The sequence below is a fragment of the Trichomycterus rosablanca genome, chromosome 1 (assembly GCF_030014385.1).
Source record: "Trichomycterus rosablanca isolate fTriRos1 chromosome 1, fTriRos1.hap1, whole genome shotgun sequence".
NCBI classification, from domain to species: domain Eukaryota; kingdom Metazoa; phylum Chordata; class Actinopteri; order Siluriformes; family Trichomycteridae; genus Trichomycterus; species Trichomycterus rosablanca.
This window is the reverse complement of record NC_085988.1, coordinates 15,189,919-15,216,153: the sequence shown is the minus strand read 5'-3', so window position 1 is coordinate 15,216,153 and position 26,235 is coordinate 15,189,919. Positions and strand designations below refer to the sequence as shown.

At 41.5% G+C, this 26,235-nt stretch overlaps 1 protein-coding gene across 1 annotated transcript in view; it reads left to right on the top strand.

The window, feature by feature from the left end:
• The first annotated feature begins 2,055 nt into the window (after positions 1–2,055).
• The window catches only part of LOC134300492 (synaptopodin), a 37,718-nt gene continuing 13,538 nt past the window's right edge, over positions 2,056–26,235 (top strand). Inside the window, exon 1 of the mRNA XM_062985122.1 lies at positions 2,056–2,236. Within this exon, the coding sequence (XP_062841192.1) occupies positions 2,056–2,236 (181 nt within the window). The remainder of the gene's footprint in view (positions 2,237–26,235) is intronic.

The following is a 26,235-nucleotide window of genomic DNA, read 5'->3' as shown; positions in this document are numbered from 1 at the left end:
GCTTTTGGACTTGTTGCTGATAACAGTCTGGATGGTTCTTTTCATCTTTGGTCCGGAGCACACAGCTTTTTTTTTTTTAAATTGATTCATCTGATCACAATACACGTTTCCGCTGTGTGATGGTCCATCCTAGATGCCTCCGAGACCAGAGAAGTCGACGCTGCTTCTGGACATGGTTAACATAAGACTTCTTTTTTGCACAGTAAAGTTTTAAGTGGCATTTGTGCATGTAACTCTGTATTGTAGTGCTTTACAAAGGTTTGCCAAAGTAATCCCTCACCCATGTGGTTATATCAGCTATTGTTGAGTGGCGGTTCTTGATGCAGTGCCGTCTGAGGGATCGTAGATCACGGGCGTTCAGCTTAAGCTTGCACCCTTGGCCTTTACGGACTGAAATTTCTCCCGATTCCTTAAATGGTATAATGATATTAAGCACTGTAGAGGGAGAAATATGTAAATCCCTTCCAATCTTACTTTGTACATTGTTTTTAAACATTTCAATAATTTTCTCACACATTTGTTGACAAACTGTATCCTCTGATCATCTTTGCTCATCAAACACTCAGCCTTTCCTGGATGCTGCTTTTGTACCAAACCATGATTACAATCACCTGTTGACATCATCTGTTTGGACTCACATCATTATTTAGTATTTTCACCTCATTAATAGCCCTAAATTGCCCCTGTCCCAACTTTTTTTTGGAATGTGTTACAGACCTGAAATGCAGGAATGGATGTTTATTAACAAATGAAATGAAGTTGAGCAGATAAAACATGAAAGCTCAGGTTCAAACTGTCTGCAATCAAATAAAAGACAAAGTAAATGTAAGGAACACTGCATTTTAATTTATTATTTAATTTGCATTTTCCATACTGTCCTAACTTTTTCTGATTTGGGTTGTACTATATAAATTAACTTTGCCTTGCCTCGGCTAGCCTCCCCATGATCGCCCTAAAATGATTTCACATCAGTGTGTAGCCAATACTTAAAAACAAATTATAAAGGGAAGCCAAAGTTTGCTCTCAAAGGTGAAACAACCCATGATTAGGTTGTGGGTAATAGCATTTCAAGTGGGTGGTGTAAAATTTGAACAAGTTACTTTGTGTTCCAGTTGTGTACTTTAATATTTTTGCTATCAGATTTCACAGCACTGCAATCTGTTCTTGCCTTCGTTCTGACATATTTATACCCCTTTTTTCAGATGTGTGTGGACTAGAGGAACCCAAGTTCATGGCAGTAACCGCAGCCTAGCAGTGAAGTCTGGAAAAACCATCTCCACTGCCTCGTCTCGTTGGGCCTAATCGGGAACAGAATAAATAAACTCACCTGACATGCATTAGGAGGACACACAGGGTTTAACGAAGCCACCCAGGGCGATTTGTCAGGAATGTGAGAGTATAGCGGGACTGTACGAGCAAGCGTGTGTTTAAAACAGAAACATACCAATAAAGAACAATAAATCCTCGCTGAAATGTAAATCACCAGTGACATTTGAAGAGTGTGCATGACCTTTTCAATGAATGGTGCTTTCATGCCTCAATGAAATAAGAGTAAGCTACAGTAAGTTGCTTTTCTTCTGAGACATTGTTGTAGCGTGTGTATCTTCGAGAGCCGTGCCCTGTCTGGTGTTGATATACGAGTGGGGAGTGTTTGGGGGCTGTAAGAAGAAAGAGAGGAAGAGAAATGTCTGGACTGCTGAAGGAAAACAAACCCGAGCAGAACAGTGGATGGTGTTACAGCGCTTACCGGATCTGCACTGAAGCACAGCGCAAATTGTGAAATTTATTTGGCAATTTTCCTTTGGAATGGATCCAGGGTGCATCAGAGTCTCCTAGGATTGAAGTTTGAGTTACATTCTTGTGGAAAGAGATACAAGCAGCCAGAACTCTTTTTTTTTTTACTTGTTTTGTTTTGCAAGCAAAGCTGGACATATCCAAACAAGCTAGAATCCTCATTTCGGACCACCAGTAAGGGCAAACACAAAGCAAGACGACGGACCCTAAGACTTTTTTTGTTTGAGTAAATTCTTTAAGTAGTCACCCCAGAGCGGAGGAATGGAAAGGGGACATGAGCCGATCAGGAGAGGGGTCAGCTGGACCGAAGGTGGTGCCATGACCAGTGATGCAACAATCTCAGACAGGACTAGTCCTCATTCCTGGGAGAAAGAAAAGCATGGCTGGGTCGAAGCAAAGCCGTTACTGATCTCCACTGCCAGCCGCCCACCTCAGAAAACAAGTAAGTAATTAATTTAATATCTAATTTACTACATAGAAAGCTTTACATACACTTGTACATTGTACTTGGTTTTCAGTGGTTTCTGCAACTGTTCCTTCTATGTAAAGCACATCATTTTTGTCCAAAGACTTTCACAAATGTAACATTTTATTTTAAAAGTTCACTGTGAGATTTCTGACAATCTGCTTGGTCAAAACCGGTTCTTTTTAAATGTTAGACAAAGTTCAACCCATGAACGAACCAAAACCTGTCAACCTTTGAACCACTAGTCATGCCCGTCTTGATTTTCAACCCAGAACTTGAGGAAGACTGGCATCAAGGCTCTTTTCTGTACCAGCACCCAAGTGGTAGAATGAACTTCCCCTGTTGTTCATACATCTGAGGCTCTCGTCTTCAAAAGATGATTACAGACTCAACTCTTTACTAAGCACTTAAGCTGAGCAATAACATGCATTTATTTAGCTTTAATAGCATCTTTGTCTGTGAAAGCACTTCTGTAAGTTGCTCTGGATAAGAGCGTCTGCTAAATGCGAAAGTGTAAATGTATGCTCTCTCAAAGAAGCACAAGCCACACATACACCTATCAGCCATACCATTAAAACCACCTCATGGTTTCTACACACACTGTCTATTTTATTAGCTCCACTTACCATTTAGAAGCACTTTGTAGTTCTACAATTACTGACTGTAGTCCATTTATTACCTTTTTAGCTTGCTTTCACCCTGTTCTTCAATGGTCAGGACCCCCACAGGACCAATACAGAGTAGGTATTATTTGGGTGGTGGATCATTCTCAGCACTGTAGTGACACTGACATGGTGGTGGTGTGTTAGTGTGTGTTGTGCTGGTATGAGTGCCTAAGACACAGCAATGCTGATGGGACCTCACTGTCACTGCTGGACTGAGAAGAATCCACCAACCAAAAACATCCATACAACAGCGCCCCGAGGGCAGCGTCCTGTGACCACTGATGAAGGTCTAGAAGATGACCAACTCAAACAGCAGCAATAGATGAGCGATCATCTCTGACTTTACATCTACGAGGTGAACCAACTAGGTAGGAGTGTCTAACTGAGTGGGCAGTGAGTGGACACGGTATTTAAAAACTCCAGCAGCGCTGCTGTGTCTGATCCACTCATACTAGCACAACACACACTAACACACCACCACCATGTCAGTGTCACTGCAGTGCTGAGAATGATCCACCACCTAAATAATACCTACTCTGTGGTGGTCCTGTAACAGCCAGTAATTGTAGAACTACAAAGTGCTTCTATATGGTAAGTGGAGCTGATAAAATGGACAGTGTGTGTAGAAAGCAGGAGGTGGTTTTAATGTTATGGCTGATCGGTGTATACATACGCTTGTTTATCTTGTTCGAGGTCAAAGTGCGTCTGGCGCCACCCAGAAACAATAAATACAAGGTTGGAATACAGAGGAAAACAGTGAAAACTCATGGAGACACAGGGAGAACTGTAACAAGATGGGCCTGCCTCATTATTAAATCATGACGGCATGCTCTGCACCTGCATGAAAGAAATGCTTTAACAAAGGTAGAACAATACTGTGGCTAAACAGACACTAGCAGTAAAGGGGACAATCACAAATCAATAAGGTGACAAAAACAACAGAAGACAAAACATCCACAGCCTGCAACGGAGAAAGTGGATAGAAGACGTATAGCGCAGGACTGATAATTGGTTGTTTCAATATCAGCTGTGTTAACAACTCAGTTTTCAGAAAAAGAGAAAATAGGAAACCCTAACACAGGTCAGGAATGGAGATACATGAACTGTACCTCTACCATCAACTGGCATAGTCCGTTCCCAGCATGGTTCCACTACATTAGGACTGCTCCGGAAAAAGAGATTGTCACTCTGCCTCTGGGGCAGCTTGCTCATCCAGAGTTGGTACAATGAAATTAGATCATCTATGCAGGCAACACTGTCAATAGAAAACCATACCGGACCTAAATCGCCACCACTGTTTCACAAAGAAAAGCAGGTTTGCCAGACAGAGGAGTTTCTCTCAGGTAAAACTGAGAGAAAGAAACTGTGATATATAGAGGAACCTTCACCTGGGGCGAATTAACACTCATTAAGCTGAGGCGACTGTCAATTACAACAAATCAACAAATCATATGCGCCTCTGTGCCCCCTCTGTGGCCTCACAAAAATGCTTTTGTAAGGTCAGGCACAAATAATGGACTAAAATACCTGGCATGCAATTAGAATTCTAATTCGTCAAACAACTGTTCGATGAGGTTGATGTCAGGGCTCTGTGCAGGTCACATCAGTTTTTTTTACAGAGGCACAATCATGCTAAAACAGGATGAAAGGGCCTAATATATTAAAAAATACACCAACCAGGCATAACATTATGAGCACTGACAGGTGAAGTGAAAAACACTGATTATCTCTTCATCACGGCACCTGTTAGTGGGGGGGATATATTAGGCAGCAAGTGAACATTTTATCCTCAAAGTTGATGTTAGAAGCAGGAAAAATGGGCAAGCGTGAGGATTTGAGCGAGTTTCACAAGGGCCAAATTGTGATGGCTATAGACAACCTCCAAAACTGCAGCTCTTGTCGGGTGTTCCCGGTCTGCAGTGGTCAGTATCTATCAAAAGTGGTCCAGGGAAAGAACAGTGGTAAACCGGCGACAGGGTCATGGGCGGCCAAGGCTCACTGATGCATGTAGGCTGTGGTCCGATTCAACAGAGGAGCTACTGTAACTGAAATTGCTGAACAAGTTCATGCTGGTTCTGATAGAAAGGTGTCAGAATACAGAGAGCATCACAGTTGTAGGGCTGTTTTGGCAGCAAAAGGGGGACCAACACAATATTAGGAAGGTGGTCATAATGTTATGCCTCATCATGTATTTTTAAAGTAAGTTTTATTTTATCTACTCATAATTTACCAATCAGCATTTAAACTAATACAAATCTAAGCAAATAAATCAGTCACACCTGCCTATTCAACCTGTTTGAGTTGGAATGTGAAGGTAAAGAAGCCGCTTTGTTCTCCCAATTATTAGAATTATGTGGCCTCTGCTGTTGGACAGAATGTTGGTGATTGGTGGTCCAGCTATAAGTTAAAGCTTAAGGGCTGAGCTATAGTAATTCACTGATAATCAAATTGTCCAATCATATCTTTCCTCCAAATAGGTGGGCTTTGTTATTGCTGACTTTATGACAAGTTCTGCCCGCTGTGGTATTACCATGGTGCTGTTTTCTTGATGCATTTCAAAAGCTGAAATATCATCTTAAGGTTTGTTTCTTAAGTTTTGCATTACTTTAGGAGAGGACTGTAAATTAGGCTGTTTTTTCTGACGAGGGATGGGTGGTCAGAGGGGCAAACGTTTACAAATCATGGTTTACTACTGGTGTTGGTGTAAGTTTAGCATACAGTGTATATGTCATCATCAGGAAAGCAGCACATTGCTTTCCCCATGTCACCTAGCTGGATAAACTTCAGAGCATGTTGAATATTAACATCTGCTTCTTTTCATTGTGGGTAAATGAAATATCCTCTGTACTTTAGTGGTCCTCACTTTCTCATGCCACACAACCACTGACTATGGTGCATGAGCCAAAATGAGCGAGCTGGAAGGAATTATGATCAGGAAGACAGATCACCCTCGGTCTATTCACTCCTGCGTGGGTGTTGTGCTGATGGAAAAAACAGTAAAAGCAGCTCCGGCTCATGGAGAACATTCAGACTTTATGTAGTTGTTATAGGACAACTGTGATTGGACAACTCTTGAATTCTCAAAGGCTACTTGGGTTTGCTTTTGATTTTCAGAAAATCTGTTTATTTTGTTATGATGGGTCTACACTGATCAGCCATAACATTATAACCACCTCCTTGTTTCTACACTCACTGTCCATTTTATCAGCTCCACTTACCATATAGAAGCACTTTGTAGTTCTACAATTACTGACTGTAGTCCATCTGTTTATCTACATACTTTTTAAACCTGCCTTCATGCTGTCCTTCAATGGTCAGGACCACCACAGAGCAGGTATTATTTTGGTGGTGGATGATTCTCAGCACTGCAGTGACACTGACATGGTGGTGGTGTGTTAGTGTGTGTTGTGCTGGTATGAGTGGATCAGACAGAGCAGTGCTGCTGGAGTTTTTAAATACCGTGTCCACTCACTGTCCACTCTTTTAGACACTCCTACCTAGTTGGTCCACCTTGTAGATGTAAAGTCAGAGACGATCGCTCATCTATTGCTGCTGTTTGAGTCGGTCATCTTCTAGACCTTCATCAGTGGTCACAGGGCACTGTTGGCTTGATGTTTTTGGTTGGTGGACTATTCTCAGTCCAGCAGTGACAGTGAGGTGCTTAAAAACTCCAGCAGCACTGCTGTGTCTTATCCACTCATACCAGCACAACACACACTAACACACCACCTCCACGTCAGTGTCACTGCAGTGCTGAGAATGACCCACCACCTAAATAATACCTGCTCTGTGGTGGTCCTGTGGGGGCCCTGACCATTGAAGATCAGCATGAAAGGGGGCTAATAAAGCATGCAGAGAAACAGATGGACTACAGTCAGTAATTGTAGAACTACAAAGTGCTTCTATATGGTAAGTGGAGCTGATAAAATGGACAGTGAGTGTAAAAGCAAGGAGGTGGTTTTGATGTTATGGCTTAGTAAATATGAAGAAACCCAACACAAATGTGAACTATTTCTTCTGCAAACAATTCATCTTGGTCAGGGTCTCAGTGGGTCAGGAATACACAGTAGACAGGGCAAGTTTAGTCACTCACCCACTCCAAACTAGTGATAATTCAAAAAATGCCAGTCCACCTTTTGTATGTTCAGGAGGCGAGAAGAAAGTGCCAATTATCCAGGATCCAACAGTAACTTATATGACCACAGGGAGAACATGCATAACTCCCTACAGAGAGTGATGAGAGGCATTTAAACCCAGCAAGACTGCTAAACGCTAAATGTTTAAATGTTACTCCCAGGCGTTACTCCCTCCCTGTGGTGGTGGCTGTATCCTTCTTATTCTGTTGTTTAATGACTTTTTGTTGAACCACATCACATAACTTACAGTTCACTATAAAAAAAGACTCCAAAAGTCTCCAAAACAAGTTGAGGAAAGGGTGTGGACGAAAATAAAACAACAGTTATTGCTTCATTGTTTTTTATTAGTCCCAGACACTGAGACATAAAAAAAAAATACACACACATCAATTCTACCACATGCTTGCACAGTATAGTAGCATGTACCCATGCTGTCTCCTTATTTGTACTTCATGTCTCAGCCTTTTCCCCATCATTTACCATACATTTCAAGCACAGTACACAGATCTGACATTAGCTCTGCGTTTTGTCCGTTCCGAGAGCTCTGGATTCTACATCTGCATGCTAAAGCGACCCTGCCTGGCATTTCAAACAGACGTGCATTTTCAGTGTAACGTGTTTCTAATTAAGAGCCAAACGCTTCAGAAGTGGATGAAGAGGGTCTGGTTTCATCAGAAAAATCTGGTGTATGTTAGAATAAGGTCTCAGAACAGAAATGTTGAATGTGGTAACAGCCATCTGACCCACAGACACGGTTTCTCAGTGTAACCAAAACAAGACTTGAAGTTAAAGTTCTGTCTGTGTAAAACCAAACGTTTATATACACCAATCAAGCATAACCCCCTTATGCTGCCAAAACAGCCCTGCGACTGTGATGCACTGTGTATTCTGACACCTTTCTATCAGAACCAGCATTAACTTCTTCAGCAATTTGAGCTACAGGAGCTCGTCTGTTGGATCAGACCACATGGGCCAGCCTTCACTGCCCACGTGCATCGATGAGCCTTGGCCCATGACCCTGATGCCGGTTTACCACTGTTCCTACTGCAGACTGGGAACACCTCACAAGAGCTGCAGTTTTGGAGATGCTCTGACCCAGTCGCCTAGCCTATGCCTGGTCGGTGTAACATAATGGGCAGTTACAGTACGTATGTCATTGCAATCTTAAGATATTACTTATTTAGATAACTGTTTTGTCTTCTGTCACTAAATGATTGGGATAGATAGATAGATAGATAGATAGATAGATAGATAGATAGATAGATAGATAGATAGATAGATAGATAGATAGATAGATAGATAGATAGACAAATGTCATCAATTTGTTCTGCAACCACTTCATCCTGCTCAGGGTCACATTGGGTCAGGAATACACAGAGACAGGGCAAGTCCAGTCACTCACCCACTCCCAACTAGTGAAAATTCAGAAAATGCTGATACAACTTTTGTATGTTTAGGCGGCGAGAAGAAAGCTTCTAATATCCTATGATTGACTGTATCTGCATGGTCATTTCTTTTTATGGATTGACTGGCTGCACCAACGACTCCTCCAAAGTAGTCTTTTGCCAAGGTCAAGAAGAAAAACTAATTGCTCTCAGGTCAGCCGGGGCACCACATGGACACTGGTAGCTCAGTGGGCAAGGTACTGGACAAGGTACTAGTCAGAAGGTTGCTGGTTCAAGTTGCCACTGTTGAGCTTGTGAGCAAGGCCCTTAACCCACAATTGCTCAAATTGTCTTTTAAATGCAGCAAATGTAAATATGAGTAAGGGATGGAAGAGGATCAGAGTTAGAATGATTCTAAGGGCCTGTCACTGACAAGTGTTCTAAAATGAAATTATTTGAACATAAGGTGTTCTTTTCTCAAAATAATGATTAGACTATCATTATTAATACAATATTTTATTTAAAACCAACTTTGTCAAAGGTTTTGACAAAAAAGTAAACACCCAGACAGCCTCCTTCAGTTTACATGTAATGGTCAATCCACCCTCAAACCAAGCACAAACAGTACTTGCCAGCAGAAACTTGCAAGTGAGGACTGAAGCATCACATCTTATTTTAAAGACATATCTGGAAACCAAAAAACAGAAAAAGATGAAACTGACACATTAAAGAGAAAAGAAACTGAAAATAATTTTTGGCATTGAAACTGTAGAAGACTGTAGCGCCTTTAGCACGTTTCTTACAGAGAGTATCAGTCTCACATCAAATAGTGAATTCCACTGTATGCACAGTGTTGCATTTTTGGAGTTGGCGTGGCCTGGGGTAGTGGGAATCAATGTGATATACTTAAATGAGGCCCAAAATCCCTGGCAGTGCCCCTGACCATGAATTAGAAGCTGCTAGAACCTCGTTAACACTTTCCACAGTAAGTTTACATCGCAATAGGCTTAGAAGCTTCTGTGCCAAAAAGCAGGACATCTCACACTATTTATGTCCACTGTTTTATGTATGTAGGAGGCCAAAATAAATGATCCCACCTTTTTTACAACCTAAACTGTATGTAAATTTCAGTAAGTTCAGTGTTCTATTTATTTGGAAATAAACAGAAAAATATTTGGAAAAATACATCAAAATCATACTTTCTTTGCCCTCTCTCTCTCTCTCTCTCTCTCTCTCTCTCTCTCACACACACACACACACACACACACACATGTAAAGTCTAGTGGGAGTGTGTCATTTTATCTGTGATGAAGGGCCACATCCGTCAGGATAGTCTAACCTCTGATCCCCAGCCCTCAGGCTCCCAATCCTCCCGTTCCAAGGGAGGCTTTTCCCTCCACCAACATTTCAGACATTTCAGACAAAATACTGCAGCACTGCCAATGCTGCCGGGAGGCCCTGCCCTGCCTCCATCTCTTACTCTCTCTCTTTTCGGAAACAGGAAGTACCTTTCCCTTCCTCAAAGCTTCATGTTAACTTAAGTGGCACAGAGTCAAATAACTAATCATAGATGACCGCTGTTTGGGCATTGGTAATGTTCAAGGTTCTACACTCCAGATAAGAATTTGTGAGTTCAAATTCCAGCTGAGCTGAAAAGCCAATGTTGTTTCCTTGTGCAAGAACCTTAACCATCAACTGAAATGATAGCAATCCCAAACGACATACTAGCCTAAATCTAAATCCTGTCAGCTCTGACATTTAAACCTTTACAACAATAATCCCTATATTAAACACCAACCCAAATTTAACCCCATACCAAACCTCTTCTCTAAACCATAGTAATAATAACCCCAAAACCCAACTCTAAACAATAATAACTAATAATCCTAATTGAAATATTAACCTTATATATATATATATATAAATCCTAAGAATCCAATACCAAATTCATGTCAACCCATCTAACTATAACACTAATAATTATAATTTAAAAAAAACAATCCCACTGTTAAATCTTTACAAAAAAATCATAATGTCAAAATCCAGCCACATTTCTGAACCCTAACACTTATCACAATACCAAACCCATCTTTAAAAACTTACAATAATTACTTCAATGACAAAAATCCCCTAATTGAATAATCCCAAAATCTAATACCAAGCTCATTTCTAATTTTTAATAAATAATTACAATACCAAACCTATTTTTAACAATCTTAACACCATTTTCAACTGAACTCAAAATATTAATGATAATAATCCTAACACCAATTATATTTTATTCCTAATAATCCCATTTACAATCCTGATTTAAACTTCATTACCCCAGTTCAACCCAAACTCTAACAGCCTCAGCTCCTGACCTGGCCAATACAAACAATTACAAACCCAAATCTGTGATGAGGGCTGACCTCAAACTGTTTCCTCCTTCCTGCATAGTGCTCAGTAAAGGGTGTGAACTGTAGGCAGGTCTACATTTTATATTGTGCACTTCCGTAGGTATGTGTGATTCAGCTGGATGAATAGACTGGATGATGGATTAGAGAAGTGGTTCTCACCCTGAGGGCCCATGATGTGCTGTTAGGGACTGCAGTTTTTTTTTTCTGAACCCAAATTAATGCTGAAGTAAGCCAACGGAAACATGATATATGACTGTATATAGGCAGTACATGTAATATGTGTTTGATGTATGAGTGCAGAGTCATCTGCCTTTTGTAAATGGCCAGATAAGCAAGATTTGGTAATTTAAACCTGCCACATAATAAGAAGGTGATTTCTGATTGTCCCTGCTGTAAATGTAATAGGTAAAATATAATATTGTTATGTGTCCTATTTATTACAAATTTAATGTGAAAAAGGTAAAAATAAAGTATGTCAAAACTGTGCTAACAGCTCCCTCTTGTGGAGAAACTTCAACCTGGTACAAATGAGTGACTGGTTGGGTATCAAGTCAGATTCGTGAGGTGCTTCACATCAAAAATACACTTATTGAGCTCTTCATTAGATACACTTATCTGCTATTAGGTACAATTATCTATACCTACCAGACAGATTCATATTTGGGTATTCAATTACTGAATGTAGCTCATCTGTTGCTGTGTACACTTTGTCACCACCTCCTATTTATCAATAAAAAGAGACACTCACTAGATGATGGGTGTTGAAGAACTCATAGCCCTGCAGTGACCTAACATGGTAGTGTGTGTTGTGGAATGAGTGTAGCAGGCGCAACTGTGTTGTTGGGATTTTTTGTTGTTTATGTTTTATGCACAATGTGTTTATCTTCCTCTTGTCTTTTATCAGTAGATACAGTCTGAGCACAGGGTGCTGCTGGATTTATAGTTTTGATTGGAGCACTATCCTTCCAGCATTATCACTGAAGTGTTTAAAAGTCCCAACAACACTGCTGCATGTTATTCACTCATACCAGAACAACACAAACTACCATGTTATTTTCATGTTAGTGTCATGTACAGAGCAACAGATAAGCTACAGTCAGTAATTGTGTAACCACAAAGTTCACTGTATGGTAGACGAAGTTGGTAAACTAATCTATCAATGTACACTATGGCCTAAAGTATGAGGGATCTTCATACATCATATTTTGGTTGGAAACGGTGATGGTGGGAGGAGTAGTAATCGGTCGTGTCTGAGAGACGCTTATAGTCCGGATTTAGATACTCAAAGAAGCTTTAAGGGGAAGAAGATTTTCATGTGATGATGATGTGAAAGCAGTGCTGCATCAGTGGCTACGCGCTCAACCAAAAACATTTTTTGCTGATGGAATTAAAAAGTTGGAAAAATGCATCAGAAGGTGATTATGTAGAAAAATGATGTCATTTGTTTTTGAAATTCTTAATAAATAGAGTTTAAAAAAGTGTGGAAACTTTTTGAAGAACTCTTGTTCTTTATTTGGACACCCGACCACAAGACATCCTGTTTCAAAAGCAAATTATATTAAAATAGAGTGACCTCTATGTGATCGTTTCAGGTATGGAAACAGCCACTCTTATGAGTAGGTTTCTCACAAGTCGTTGAAATATGTCTGTGGGGATTTGTGTTTATCTAGTCAAAATAGCTGTGCATGGCTGGGCACTGATGTTGGTCAAGAAAGTCTAAACTGATGAACTGATGTTCCAGTTCATTCAGGCAGAGGTAGCTCAGCAGTTAAGGTACTGAACTAGTAATCTGAAGGTCACTGGTTTAAGCCCCACATCTGCCAGGTTGCCACTGTTGGGCCCTTGAGCGAGGCCCCTAACTCTTAACTGCTTGAAATGTATACAGTCACACATGCAAGTCACTTTGGATAAAAATGTCTGCTTAATGCCATAAATACTGTATAAATAAGTATTCCATAGCTGTTCAGTGAGGCTGAGGTGCAGGCCACTGGAGTTGCAGGGCAGTTGTAGCCTAGCGGTACTGGACTAGTAATCCAAAGGTCACTGGTTCAAGCCCCACCACTGCCAGGTTGCCACTGTTGGGCCCTTGAGCAAGGCCCTTAACCCTCAATTGCTTAGGTAACATACTGTCACAGTACTGTAAGTCGCTTTGGATAAAAGTGTCAGCTAAATGCTGAAAATGTAAATGGAGTTTCTTTAAGATTGTCTTCATGTCTTTAAAGAACTTGTTTTGTGCACAGGGGCACAGTCATGCTGGAACAGGAAAGGGCCTTCCTTAAACTGTTACTGCAAAGTTGGAAGCATATACTTACCTTTATACAGTTGATTTAATGCACCTGTTTATATTGGCTGTGGGTGAAACACATTAATTTAAAAATTAGAAGCGGTGTCCCAATAGTCTTGAGTATATTTACATTTTCATTTTCAGCATTTAGTGGTCGCTTTTATCCAAAGCGACTCACAGTACTGTGACAGTATATTGTCTAAGCAATTGAGGGTTAAGGGCCTTGCTCAAGGGCCCAACAGTGGCAACTTGTTAGTGGTGGGGCTTGAACCAGCAACCTTTGGATTACTAGTCCAGTATCTTAACCACTAGGCTACAACTGCCCTGTGTATAGTATATGTATATAGCAGTGGTGGACCGTGAGGGCCAAAATCAGTAGTGCGGGCGCCTCTAGCCTAAAATAAATGGCAATGAAATCGATACTTTAACCAATCAGATTTTGAGTTGCCGTTGCCAAGGTCATCTAGCAGGCGTGCAATTACGTTGGCGTTTTAAGTCCTCTGATTGGATGGTTAAAGAACATAAAGTGTCAGATTTAACTAACTTTATTTGTAGTGACTTGCACACGCGAAAATATATTTTTCTTGATTTAAGCTGTTTTATCAACCCACAATGGCTGAAGGGGGAGAAGAAATGGATTTGGTCGCAGATTTGCTTACAAACCCATTTTCAAGACGGACTTTTCAAGAAAAGCTGGACATCGTTAAGAAAGGACGGGCAACCCCGAGGTTATCATGCCTGTCACAATAGGGAAAAGGATTCGTTCGCCACTTTCAACTGATTAATTACTTGCATTAATTTTGACTCAAGAACGAGGGAGCATCGGAAGTGTCCTTAGTGATCAAGGCAATCCCAGCATTCAGTGCGGCAGCTCTTCTCTCACAGAAAAAAAAAAAAAACATGGCTGACGGTGCGGGGAAACGAACGGAGTTATTTTCAAACGTAAATAAATTATTACTGATTTTTAACTTGTATAAACTTGCACAAGTGTTTTTATTTAAATGCGAAACCCGATGGAATCGCTGTCTAAGAAGCGTGTTTGAATAGTGTAAGTCGCTTTGGATAAAAGTGTCTGCTATGTGCCGAAAATTTAAATAGAGTTTATTTAAAACAAGATTGTCTTCATCTCTTTAAAGAACTTGTTTTGTGCACAGGAGCAGTCATGCTGGAACAGAAAAGGGCCTTCCCTAAACTGTTGCTGCAAAGTTGGAAGCATATACTTACCTTTATACAGTTGATTTAATGCACCTGTTAATATTTGCTGTGGCTGAAACACATGCATTCATAAAATTAGAAGCGGTGTCCCAATAGATTTGTGTGTATTTACATTTTCAGCATTTAGCAGACGCTTTTAAGCAACTGAGGGTTAAGGGCCTTCCTCTAGGGCCCAACAGTTGGCAACCTGGCTTGAACCATATTGAGTATATTTGGGGCGGCACGGTGGCTAAGTGGGTAGCGCTGTCGCCTCACAGCAAGAAGGTCCCGGGTTCGATCCCCAGGTGGGGCGGCCCGGGTTCTTTCTGTGTGGAGTTTGCATGTTCTCCCCGTGTCTGCGTGGGTTTCCTCCGGGAGCTCCGGTTTCCTCCCACAGTCCAAAGACGTGCAAGTGAGGTGAATTGGAGATGCTAAATTGTCCATGACTGTGTTCAATATAACCTTGTGAACTGATGAACCTTGTGTGAAGATAAAACTACCGTTTCCTGTCATTAATGTAACCAAAAAGTGTTAAACATGACGTTAAAATCCTAATAAACAAACAAACAGCAACCTTTGGATTACTAGTCCAGTACCTTAACCACTAGGCTACAACTGCACCGTATATAGTATATGTAGAGTATATTTACCAGATAGGTGTACCTAATAAAGTGCTCAGTGTGTGTGTGTGTGTGTGTGTGTGTGTGTGTGTGTGTGTGTGTATGTGGAGCTGCCTGGCGCGCGACCGTTCATCATCAGGGAAACACGAGCCGAGCTCGAGCCGCTAAAAGGAGGCGGGAAAAGATGCGAGCGCCTTTAAAAACTCGTATATAACGGAACAGGGCTCAGTCTAGCTCAGAGCTGACAGACAGACAGAGAGAGAGAGAGAGAGAGAGAGAGTTTATCAGTCATGACGGTAAGAAAGACTTAAACTTTGTTTTAATTCGAAATTTTTACGGTTTTCTAGTCTAGTCTGTTATATAGACGATTCAGTGTTTAAACAACAACAACAAAAACCGTTAACTGTCATTAACGGTCGGTGTGCAGTTAAACGGTGGTTATCTGAGACGTCACGTTCAGTCAGGTTTGCTCAACGGTTACATTCAATACAAGCTATAAAACAACTACATGTATTTTATTTGTAGAATAAATAGGTTAAACAAGCTTAAAAGTTATTAGAGCATTGTAAACAGTTAAACTGTGGGTTGGACAGGTGTAGCCTAGTGGTTAAGGTACTGGACTAGTAATCGAAAGGTCGCTGGTTCAAGCCCCACCACTGCCAGGTTGCCACTGTTGGGCCCTTAACCCTCAATTGCTTAGACAATATACTGTCACAGTACTGTAAGTCGCTATGGATCAAATGCTGTAAAAGTCTGACCACAAACCTTGGTGTTTGGACAGCCTGATGGATATTTCTGTACATTTTATTTTCCACAAGGCTGCTCGGCTTAGTTCAGATGGTTTTACAGTCCTGCATTCTTAAACATTGCAAAATATTTCTGCACCTTAAACAACGGCTGCTATGTGCCTTTTTTTTACTACCTTAGTTTACTTTTATTTCTATTTTTACTCATTGTATATAAAAGTTTTTATAGTTTAAGTTTATATTTAAAAAGTTTTTATACCAAGTTTTTTATTGTGTTAGTTTAATTTTTGTTTTTATGTATAATACTTTGACGTTTGGAGGACGAACAAAGTAAGAGTTTCATTGTACAGTGTAACTGCTGGTTTTTCTGTGCACATGACAATAAAACTCTTGAATCTCTCTTGAATCTAGTGGTTCTGGCTGGCAAAGTGCAGTTCTTCAGTAACCGTTTCATACTGATGAGGGTCGCGGGGGGTCCTTTAAATACTCACTCATTCACCTACACCTTGGTGCGGTTGGACCTTGAACCTTGGTGGGAGAAAATCCAGAAAAAATTGAGTGACCTATATGTGATTGTTTTAGGAATAGAAACAGCCACTCTTATGGGTAGGCTTCTCACAGGTTTTTGAAATATGTCTGTGGGGATTAGTGTTCATCTAGTCAGAAGAGCATTTATGTGGTTGAACACTGTTGTTGGTCAAGAAAGTGATGTTCCATTTCAGTCCAAAGTCTTTGCAGGTCTCTGGAGTTTCATTTATAGACCTTGCTTCGTATATAGGGGCACAGTCATGCCGGAACAGGAAGAAGCCTTCCCTAAACTGTTGCTGCAAAGTTGAAAACTTATACTTTCTTATATACAACTGATTTATTGCACCTGTTCATATTTGTTGTGGCTGAAACTTCTCACAGACAGTGACTGATTCTAAGCCGGGCCCCCAGGACTCTGAAGCTGTGCGGCACCCACACTACCTGCTGCGCCAACATACTGCAATAAGCAGTATGGTAACAGTGAATATCAGTATGGGCACATCACTGCATTTATGTGTTTAGCAACTATACTGATCAAGTCCCTTCAGCTGTTGGTTTGGGTTTCACCAGCACTCACTCCGACCCACCATCAGTTGTTTATCAGTTTATTAATAGAAGATTATTGACTTTTCACTGAATAACTTGCCTGTATTTCAAAAACAACAATGAAATGAATACCTGCAACACACTCAAAAAATTAGACAGGGGCTAAATACAAGTAAAAAAAAAAGTACATTAAATTTTCAGTTGTCCTGCGATGGACTGTTGCCCCATCCAGGGTGTTACTGTGTGCCTTGCACCCATTGAAAAAAAGCTGGGATAGGCTCCGGCACCCCCCGCGACCCTGATTGGATAAGCAATTAAGAAAGTGAGTGAGTGAGTAAATATTCAGTTCTCAGACACAGAGTGTATGTGCCTGACTGGCCTGCCTGCAGTCCAGATCTGTCTCCAGTTAAAAATTGGTGCATCATGAAGAAGAGAATCAGATAATAACGATCACAGGCCGTTGAGCAGCTGAAGTCTAGTATCAAGCAAGTTGTAGCCTAGCAGGTAAGGTTCTGGACTAGTAATCGAAAGTTTGCTGGTTTAAACCCCACCACTGCCAGGTTGCCACTGTTGGGCAACCTTAACCCTCAACTGCTTAGACAGTATACTGTCACAGTACTGTAAGTCGCTTTGGATAGATGCAGAAAATGTAAATGTAAAGCAAGAATTGGCACCCTATGTTACAAACCTTTGTCCAAGGACCTGAAAATTAGTCTTTTTACCATACTTGTGGACCACAACGGTGTCATGTGGTCGTCCTTATCATACAATACCCTGCCCACTCTCTCTTACAAACATACCAAATAAGAATGTCAGTGGTTATCCAGTTAACCAAAAGCCGAGAACACTCATTTAGATTCAATTATAGTTGTCAGTTAAAAATGTCATTTCAAGTCATTTCCAACATTTGAAACTCACCTCGACCCATTTTCAGTGTGCCAGCTATGTGTACAGACGCGTGTAGTTTCTAACCCCAAACAGGAAAACGTTTTTTATACATCAGAAGCGGTGAAGCGGTTTGGTGTTAGTATGAAGTCTAACTGCATGTTACACTTTGCATAAAGTATGACGATGAGTTGATATGAAACTAAGTGATGTGTCTATTATTTTAATGGGATGCTGATAGCTTGTGGGTTAAATGTTGACTAATTACAGTCAGCGAGACCTGCAGGTCTTTGGATGTTTGTATGGGTTCGTTTGTAACCTCCTAGATGAGTAGTTGTTGCGTTCTTGGTGAAAATTGGGTAGGCCAGCCTCTCCTTGGAAGTATCACCAGGGTTAAATTTTTTTCTTTTGTGGATAAGTGCTCGTACTGTTGTATTTTGGAGTCATAGAGCCTTTCCAGACCCTTTCCCTTTTCAGTAAATTTTAATGACAGTGGTAGCTCAGTGGTTAAGGTACTGGACCAGTGATCACAAGGTTGCCAGGTTGCCACTATTGGACTCTTGAGCAAATCTCTTAAACTTCTACTGCTTAGGTTGTATATATTTGGATAAAGGCGTCTGAAATGCTGCAAGTGTAATGACTTTGCTATACATCAATATTTTAATCTCTATAGACTGCGTTTTAAGACTTTCTAGCTTGCTTCATATTGCCAGACTGGTTCTGTTTAACTGGGTTTAACTGGGTGAAAAGCAGTCTGTCTGGCACATATGTAACCAAAACTTGTTTTACAATGTTTGGAAATATAAAAGAGGAAATTGAAAATTGTAGACCCTGGATATCTAATCTTTCGGTATATTACAAGTTTCTAAATCTACAAAGAGTGAAAATGAAACACTTCATCACTGCAAGTGCAGAAAGAAAATGAGAAAAAATAAACTTGAAACTTTAAATGATAGGGCTTATGGTCGTGGTGAAATGTTCTGCGTGTGAGTGCATTACATTCACAGGTTTTATGTGGTCTCAGTCTTATTCATCTTTCTCTCGCTGTCTTCCTGGGTTTAGGTTGTTTTAAATCCCAGGTTCTACGTTTTACTGCTTTGTTTAAATCACGTCTGTGCACCTGTGTGCTCCCACATGTCACAAGATCCCTTGTCCTAATAAGAAGCACAAGGTACATAGTTTGTGTAGTAGGATCATGGAAAATGGTGAAGACTGACAATGAGGCAATTTCCAGTCCGGATGACAGAGTTCTCTCTGCCTGAATGCATCACAGATTAAACAGACGTATTTGCCTTGCTTGATGTTAAATCTCTATGAGTCTGACAGATCTAGTCATAAAATTCTCAGTAAAATATTTAAGTGCTGCCATTGATTTTAATGCAACAAATAACTCGAAGTAAGTGCTGAAAGAATATTGGTGGACTGACAAATATGCTTAGAAAGCGCCCTGCCAGACCCACAGATTTCAAGATGAACGCGTCTTCTCTCACAGTGGAACATGCACAATTAGTTCAAGCTCTATTAAGACACAGACTGTGTTTACAGTGTTCCAGTTAAACACTTAAATAGTCAGTATGAGTCCAGTTATGTCATTGGGGGTGTTCTGCATTTCAGGATTTTAATAAAATTATATTTCTTAGCATTAGATTTTTTGTTCTTGATGTGAATGTATTTATTAATAATAATAATAATAATAATAAGAGGAAAAAGAAGAAGAAAAAGGGGTGTTTGGGTGGCACAGCAGTCTATTATGCTAGCCCACCACTAAACCGGAATTTCAGCAATGCTATTGGCTGTCCGGATAGGTGTCTACACAAACGTGATTGGCTATGTCTGGGACAGGGGGTTTAAAGCCCTATAATGTATTGGCACCCTACCCAGGGTATTCCTGCATAAGCCCAGTGTTTCCTGGTAGAATTAGGCCTGCTGCAACTCTGACCAGGATAAAATAGTTGATGGAAATAATAAAAACTATAAGGGTGCTCAGTTGGTGCAACAGTCGCTAGCGCACCACCACTGAGACCTGAATTTGATGTCTATTCGCCATGTCCAGGTTTGCTGCTATCGCTGGTCAGGCATGATTGGTTGAGGTGGGAATGGCGGAGCCCTGTGGTACCCCATTAAAGGTATTCCTTCGCTTCCAGTGTTTCCTGGTAAAATCGGATTTGCCGCAACCCTGTCTAGGGTAAAGGGGTTGATGACAATTAAATGAAAAAAATATATAGTAAAATATATAGTAAATAATAGTAAAAAATAACCAGAATGATCAGCTGTTGTGACCCCAACAAATCCGGGAGCAGCATAAACAAAAGAAGTTATGACAATACAGGCAACATTTGCACAAAACAGCTTAAATCTCATTTCATCATCTGCTTTATCCTGGTGAGCTCCACTAGAAAACAATAGGTACAAGGCATGAACACCATGGATAAGGCACCGATCCATCGCGGGCCTTTAGCCATCACCTCAGACATTCATGACTGTGTAGACTCCTGGGTGGCTGATAGCACCACTAAGAATCAAACCTGGATCTCAGCGATTGTGGGCTAGAATAACAGACAGCTGCACCACCCGAGCACTTTAACCACAATCTAAAATGGTAATCTCTGCAACTTTTTGGAGAATTTTTAAAGCGCAGCTTGAATGAAGAATGGAGGTGATTGTTGTGCGAGTTAAAGCTGCGCAATAATGCTTTGAAAGTTATAATAATACTGAAATATTGGGGTCAAAGTTGAAGGAATTTTAAGTGCAGCGTGTTGTGTTAATATGTGTTAGGACATCAGTGTAGCTCGGCGGGTATGTGAGGGGCGATATTAAGCTGAAACCCACAGACCGAAGTGGGAAGTTCTCTCGGCAGTTCAGGAATGCTAAGTGAGGGAGTAGAGCTGCATGCTAAAGGAAATGCTTTACAGCATGGGTATTCAACTAAAATTTAAAGAGGTCCAGTTAGAGAAAATTTCTTGAAGCAAAGGTCCGGAATGTTATATATATACAGTATATATATATATATATATATATATATATATATATATATATATATATATATATACAGTGTATCACAAAAGTGAGTACACCCCTCACATTTCTGCAAATATTTCATTATATCTTTTCATGGGACAACACTATAGACATGAAACTTGGATATAACTTAGAGTAGTCAGTGTACAGCTTGTATAGCAGTGTAGATTTACTGTCTTCTGAAAATAACTCAACACACAGCCATTAATGTCTAAATAGCTGGCAACATAAGTGAGTACACCCCACAGTGAACATGTCCAAATTGTGCCCAAATGTGTCGTTGTCCCTCCCTGGTGTCATGTGTCAAGGTCCCAGGTGTAAATGGGGAGCAGGGCTGTTAAATTTGGTGTTTTGGGTACAATTCTCTCATACTGGCCACTGGATATTCAACATGGCACCTCATGGCAAAGAACTCTCTGAGGATGTGAGAAATAGAATTGTTGCTCTCCACAAAGATGGGCTGGGCTATAAGAAGATTGCTAACACCCTGAAACTGAGCTACAGCATGGTGGCCAAGGTCATACAGCGGTTTTCCAGGACAGGTTCCACTCGGAACAGGCTTCGCCAGGGTCGACCAAAGAAGTTGAGTCCACGTGTTCGGCGTCATATCCAGAGGTTGGCTTTAAAAAATAAACACATGAGTGCTGCCAGCATTGCTGCAGAGGTTGAAGACGTGGGAGGTCAGCCTGTCAGTGCTCAGACCATACGCCGCACACTGCATCAACTCGGTCTGCATGGTCGTCATCCCAGAAGGAAGCTGACGCACAAGAAAGCCCGCAAACAGTTTGCTGAAGACAAGCAGTCCAAGAACATGGACTCCTGGAATGCCCTGTGGTCTGACGAGACCAAGATAAACTTGTTTGGCTCAGATGGTGTCCAGCATGTGTGGCGGCGCCCTGGTGAGAAGTACCAAGACAACTGTATCTTACCTACAGTCAAGCATGGTGGTGGTAGCATCATGGTCTTGGGCTGCATGAGTGTTGCTGGCACTGGGGAGCTGCAGTTCATTGAGGGAAACATGAATTCCAACATGTACTGTGACATTCTGAAACAGAGCATGATCCCCTCCCTTCGATAACTGGGCCTCATGGCAGTTTTCCAACAGGATAACGACCCCAAACACAACCTCCAAGATGACAACTGCCTTGCTGAGGAAGCTGAAGGTAAAGGTGATGGACTAAACCCAATTGAGCACCTGTGGCACATCCTCAAGTGGAAGGTGGAGGAGTTCAAGGTGTCTAACATCCACCAGCTCCGTGATGTCATCATGGAGGAGTGGAAGAGGATTCCAGTAGCAACCTGTGCAGCTCTGGTGAATTCCATGCCCAGGAGGGTTAAGGCAGTGCTGGATAATAATGGTGGTCACACAAAATATTGACACTTTGGGCACAATTTGGACATGTTCACTGTGGGGTGTACTCACTTATGTTGCCAGCCATTTAGACATTAATGGCTGTGTGTTGAGTTATTTTCAGAAGACAGTAAATCTACACTGCTATACAAGTTGTACACTGACTACTCTAAGTTATATCCAAGTTTTATTTCTATAGTGTTGTCCCATGAAAAGATATAATAAAATATTTGCAGAAATGTGAGGGGTGTACTCACTTTTGTGATACACTGTATATATACAGTGTATCACAAAAGTGAGTACACCCCTCACATTTCTGCAGATATTTAAGTATATCTTTTCATGGGACAACACTGACAAAATGACACTTTCACACAATGAAAAGTAGTCTGTGTGCAGCTTATATAACAGTGTAAATTTATTCTTCCCTCAAAATAACTCAATATACAGCCATTAATGTCTAAACCACCGGCAACAAAAGTGAGTACACCCCTAAGAGACTACACCCCTAAATGTCCAAATTGAGCACTGCTTGTCATTTTCCCTCCAAAATGTCATGTGATTTGTTAGTGTTACTAGGTCTCAGGTGTGCATAGGGAGCAGGTGTGTTCAATTTAGTAGTACAGCTCTCACACTCTCTCATACTGGTCACTGAAAGTTCCAACATGGCACCTCATGGCAAAGAACTCTCTGAGGATCTTAAAAGACGAATTGTTGCGCTACATGAAGATGGCCAAGGCTACAAGAAGATTGCCAACACCCTGAAACTGAGCTGCAGCACAGTGGCCAAGATCATCCAGCGTTTTAAAAGAGCAGGGTCCACTCAGAACAGACCTCGCGTTGGTCGTCCAAAGAAGCTGAGTGCACGTGCTCAGCGTCACATCCAACTGCTGTCTTTGAAAGATAGGCGCAGGAGTGCGGTCAGCATTGCTGCAGAGATTGAAAAGGTGGGGGGTCAGCCTGTCAGTGCTCAGACCATACGCCGCACACTACATCAAATTGGTCTGCATGGCTGTCACCCCAGAAGGAAGCCTTTTCTGAAGTGTCTACACAAGAAAGCCCGCAAACAGTTTGCTGAAGACATGTCAACAAAGGACATGGATTACCGGAACCATGTCCTATGGTCTGATGAGACCAAGATTAATTTGTTTGGTTCAGATGGTCTCAAGCATGTGTGGCGGCAATCAGGTGAGGAGTACAAAGAAAAGTGTGTCATGCCTACAGTCAAGCATGGTGGTGGGAATGCCATGGTCTGGGGCTGCATGAGTGCAGCAGGTGTTGGGGAGTTACATTTCATTAAGGGACACATGAACTCCAATATGTACTGTGAAATACTGAAGCAGAGCATGATCCCCTCCCTCCGGAAACTGGGTCGCAGGGCAGTGTTCCAGCATGATAATGACCCCAAACACACCTCTAAGACGACCACTGCTTTATTGAAGAGGCTGAGGGTAAAGGTGATGGACTGGCCAAGCATGTCTCCAGACCTAAACCCAATAGAACATCTTTGGGGCATCCTCAAGCGGAAGGTGGAGGAGCGCAAAGTCTCGAATATCCGCCAGCTCCGTGATGTCGTCATGGAGGAGTGGAAAAGCATTCCAGTGGCAACCTGTGAAGCTCTGGTAAACTCCATGCCCAGGAGAGTTAAGGCAGTTCTGGAAAATAATGGTGGCCACACAAAATATTGACACTTCAGGAACTTTCACTAAGGGGTGTACTCACTTTTGTTGCCGGTGGTTTAGACATTAATGGCTGTATATTGAGTTATTTTGAGGGAAGAATAAATTTACACTGTTATATAAGCTGCACACAGACTACTTTTCATTGTGTGAAAGTGTCATTTTGTCAGTGTTGTCCCATGAAAAGATATACTTAAATATCTGCAGAAATGTGAGGGGTGTACTCACTGTATCACAAAAGTGAGTACACCCCTCACATTTCTGCAGATATTTAAGTATATCTTTTCATGGGACAACACTGACAAAATGACACTTTGACACAATGAAAAGTAGTCTGTGTGCAGCTTATATAACAGTGTAAATTTATTCTTCCCTCAAAATAACTCAATATACAGCCATTAATGTCTAAACCACCGGCAACAAAAGTGAGTACACCCCTTAGTGAAAGTTCCTGAAGTGTCAATATTTTGTGTGGCCACCATTATTTCCCAGAACTGCCTTAACTCTCCTGGGCATGGAGTTTACCAGAGCTTGACAGGTTGCCACTGGAATGCTTTTCCACTCCTCCATGACGACATCACGGAGCTGGCGGATATTCGAGACTTTGGGGCATCCTCAAGCGGAAGGTGGAGGAGCGCGAAGATGTTCTATTGGGTTTAGGTCTGGAGACATGCTTGGCCAGTCCATCACCTTTACCCTCAGCCTCTTCAATAAAGCAGTTGTCGTCTTAGATGTGTGTTTGGAGTCATTATCATGCTGGAACACTGCCCTGCGACCCAGTTTCCGGAGGGAGGGGATCATGCTCTGCTCAGTATTTCACAGTACATATTGGAGTTCATGTGTCCCTCAATGAAATGTAACTCCCCAACACCTGCTGCACTCTTGCAGCCCCAGACCATGGCATTCCCACCACCATGCTTGACTGTAGGCATGACACACTTATCTTTGTACTCCTCACCTGATTGCCGCCACACATGCTTGAGACCATCTGAACCAAACAAATTAATCTTGGTCTCATCAGACCATAGGACATGGTTCCAGTAATCCATGTCCTTTGTTGACATGTCTTCAGCAAACTGTTTGCGGGCTTTCTTGTGTAGAGACTTCAGAAGAGGCTTCCTTCTGGGGTGACAGCCATGCAGACCAATTTGATGTAGTGTGCGGCATATGGTCTGAGCACTGACAGGCTGACCCCCCACCTTTTCAATCTCTGCAGCAATGCTGACAGCACTCCTGCGCCTATCTTTCAAAGACAGCAGTTGGATGTGACGCTGAGCACGTGCACTCAGCTTCTTTGGACGACCAATGCGAGGTCTGTTCTGAGTGGACCCTGCTCTTTTAAAACGCTGGATGATCTTGGCCACTGTGCTGCAGCTCAGTTTCAGGGTGTTGGCAATCTTCTTGTAGCCTTGGCCATCTTCATGTAGCGCAACAATTCGTCTTTTAAGATCCTCAGAGAGTTCTTTGCCATGAGGTGCCATGTTGGAACTTTCAGTGACCAGTATAAGAGAGTGTGAGAGCTGTACTACTAAATTGAACACACCTGCTCCCTATGCACACCTGAGACCTAGTAACACTAACAAATCACATGACATTTTGGAGGGAAAATGACAAGCAGTGCTCAATTTGGACATTTAGGGGTGTAGTCTCTTAGGGGTGTACTCACTTTTGTTGCCGGTGGTTTAGACATTAATGGCTGTATATTGAGTTATTTTGAGGGAAGAATAAATTTACACTGTTATATAAGCTGCACACAGACTACTTTTCATTGTGTCAAAGTGTCATTTTGTCAGTGTTGTCCCATGAAAAGATATACTTAAATATCTGCAGAAATGTGAGTGGTGTACTCACTTTTGTGATACACTGTATATATATATTTACATTTTCAGCAGACGCTTTTATCCAAAGCGACTTACACAATGAGCTGAACACGATGAGCAACTGAGGGTTAAGGACCTTGCTCAGGGACCCAACAGTGGCAACTTGGTGGTGGCGGGGCTTGAACCGGCAACCTTCTGTTTACTAGTCCAGTACATTAACCACTGAGCTATCACTGCTATATACAGTGTATCACAGAAGTGAGTACACCCCTCACATTTCTGCAGATATTTAAGTATATCTTTTCATGGGACAACACTGACAAAATGACACTTTGACACAATGAAAAGTAGTCTGTGTGCAGCTTATATAACAGTGTAAATTTATTCTTCCCTCAAAATAACTCAATATACAGCCATTAATGTCTAAACCACCGGCAACAAAAGTGAGTACACCCCTAAGAGACTACACCCCTAAATGTCCAAATTGAGCACTGCTTGTCATTTTCCCTCCAAAATGTCATGTGATTTGTTAGTGTTACTAGGTCTCAGGTGTGCATAGGGAGCAGGTGTGTTCAATTTAGTAGTTCAGCTCTCACACTCTCTCATACTGGTCACTGAAAGTTCCAACATGGCACCTCATGGCAAAGAACTCTCTGAGGATCTTAAAAGACGAATTGTTGCGCTACATGAAGATGGCCAAGGCTTCAAGAAGATTGCCA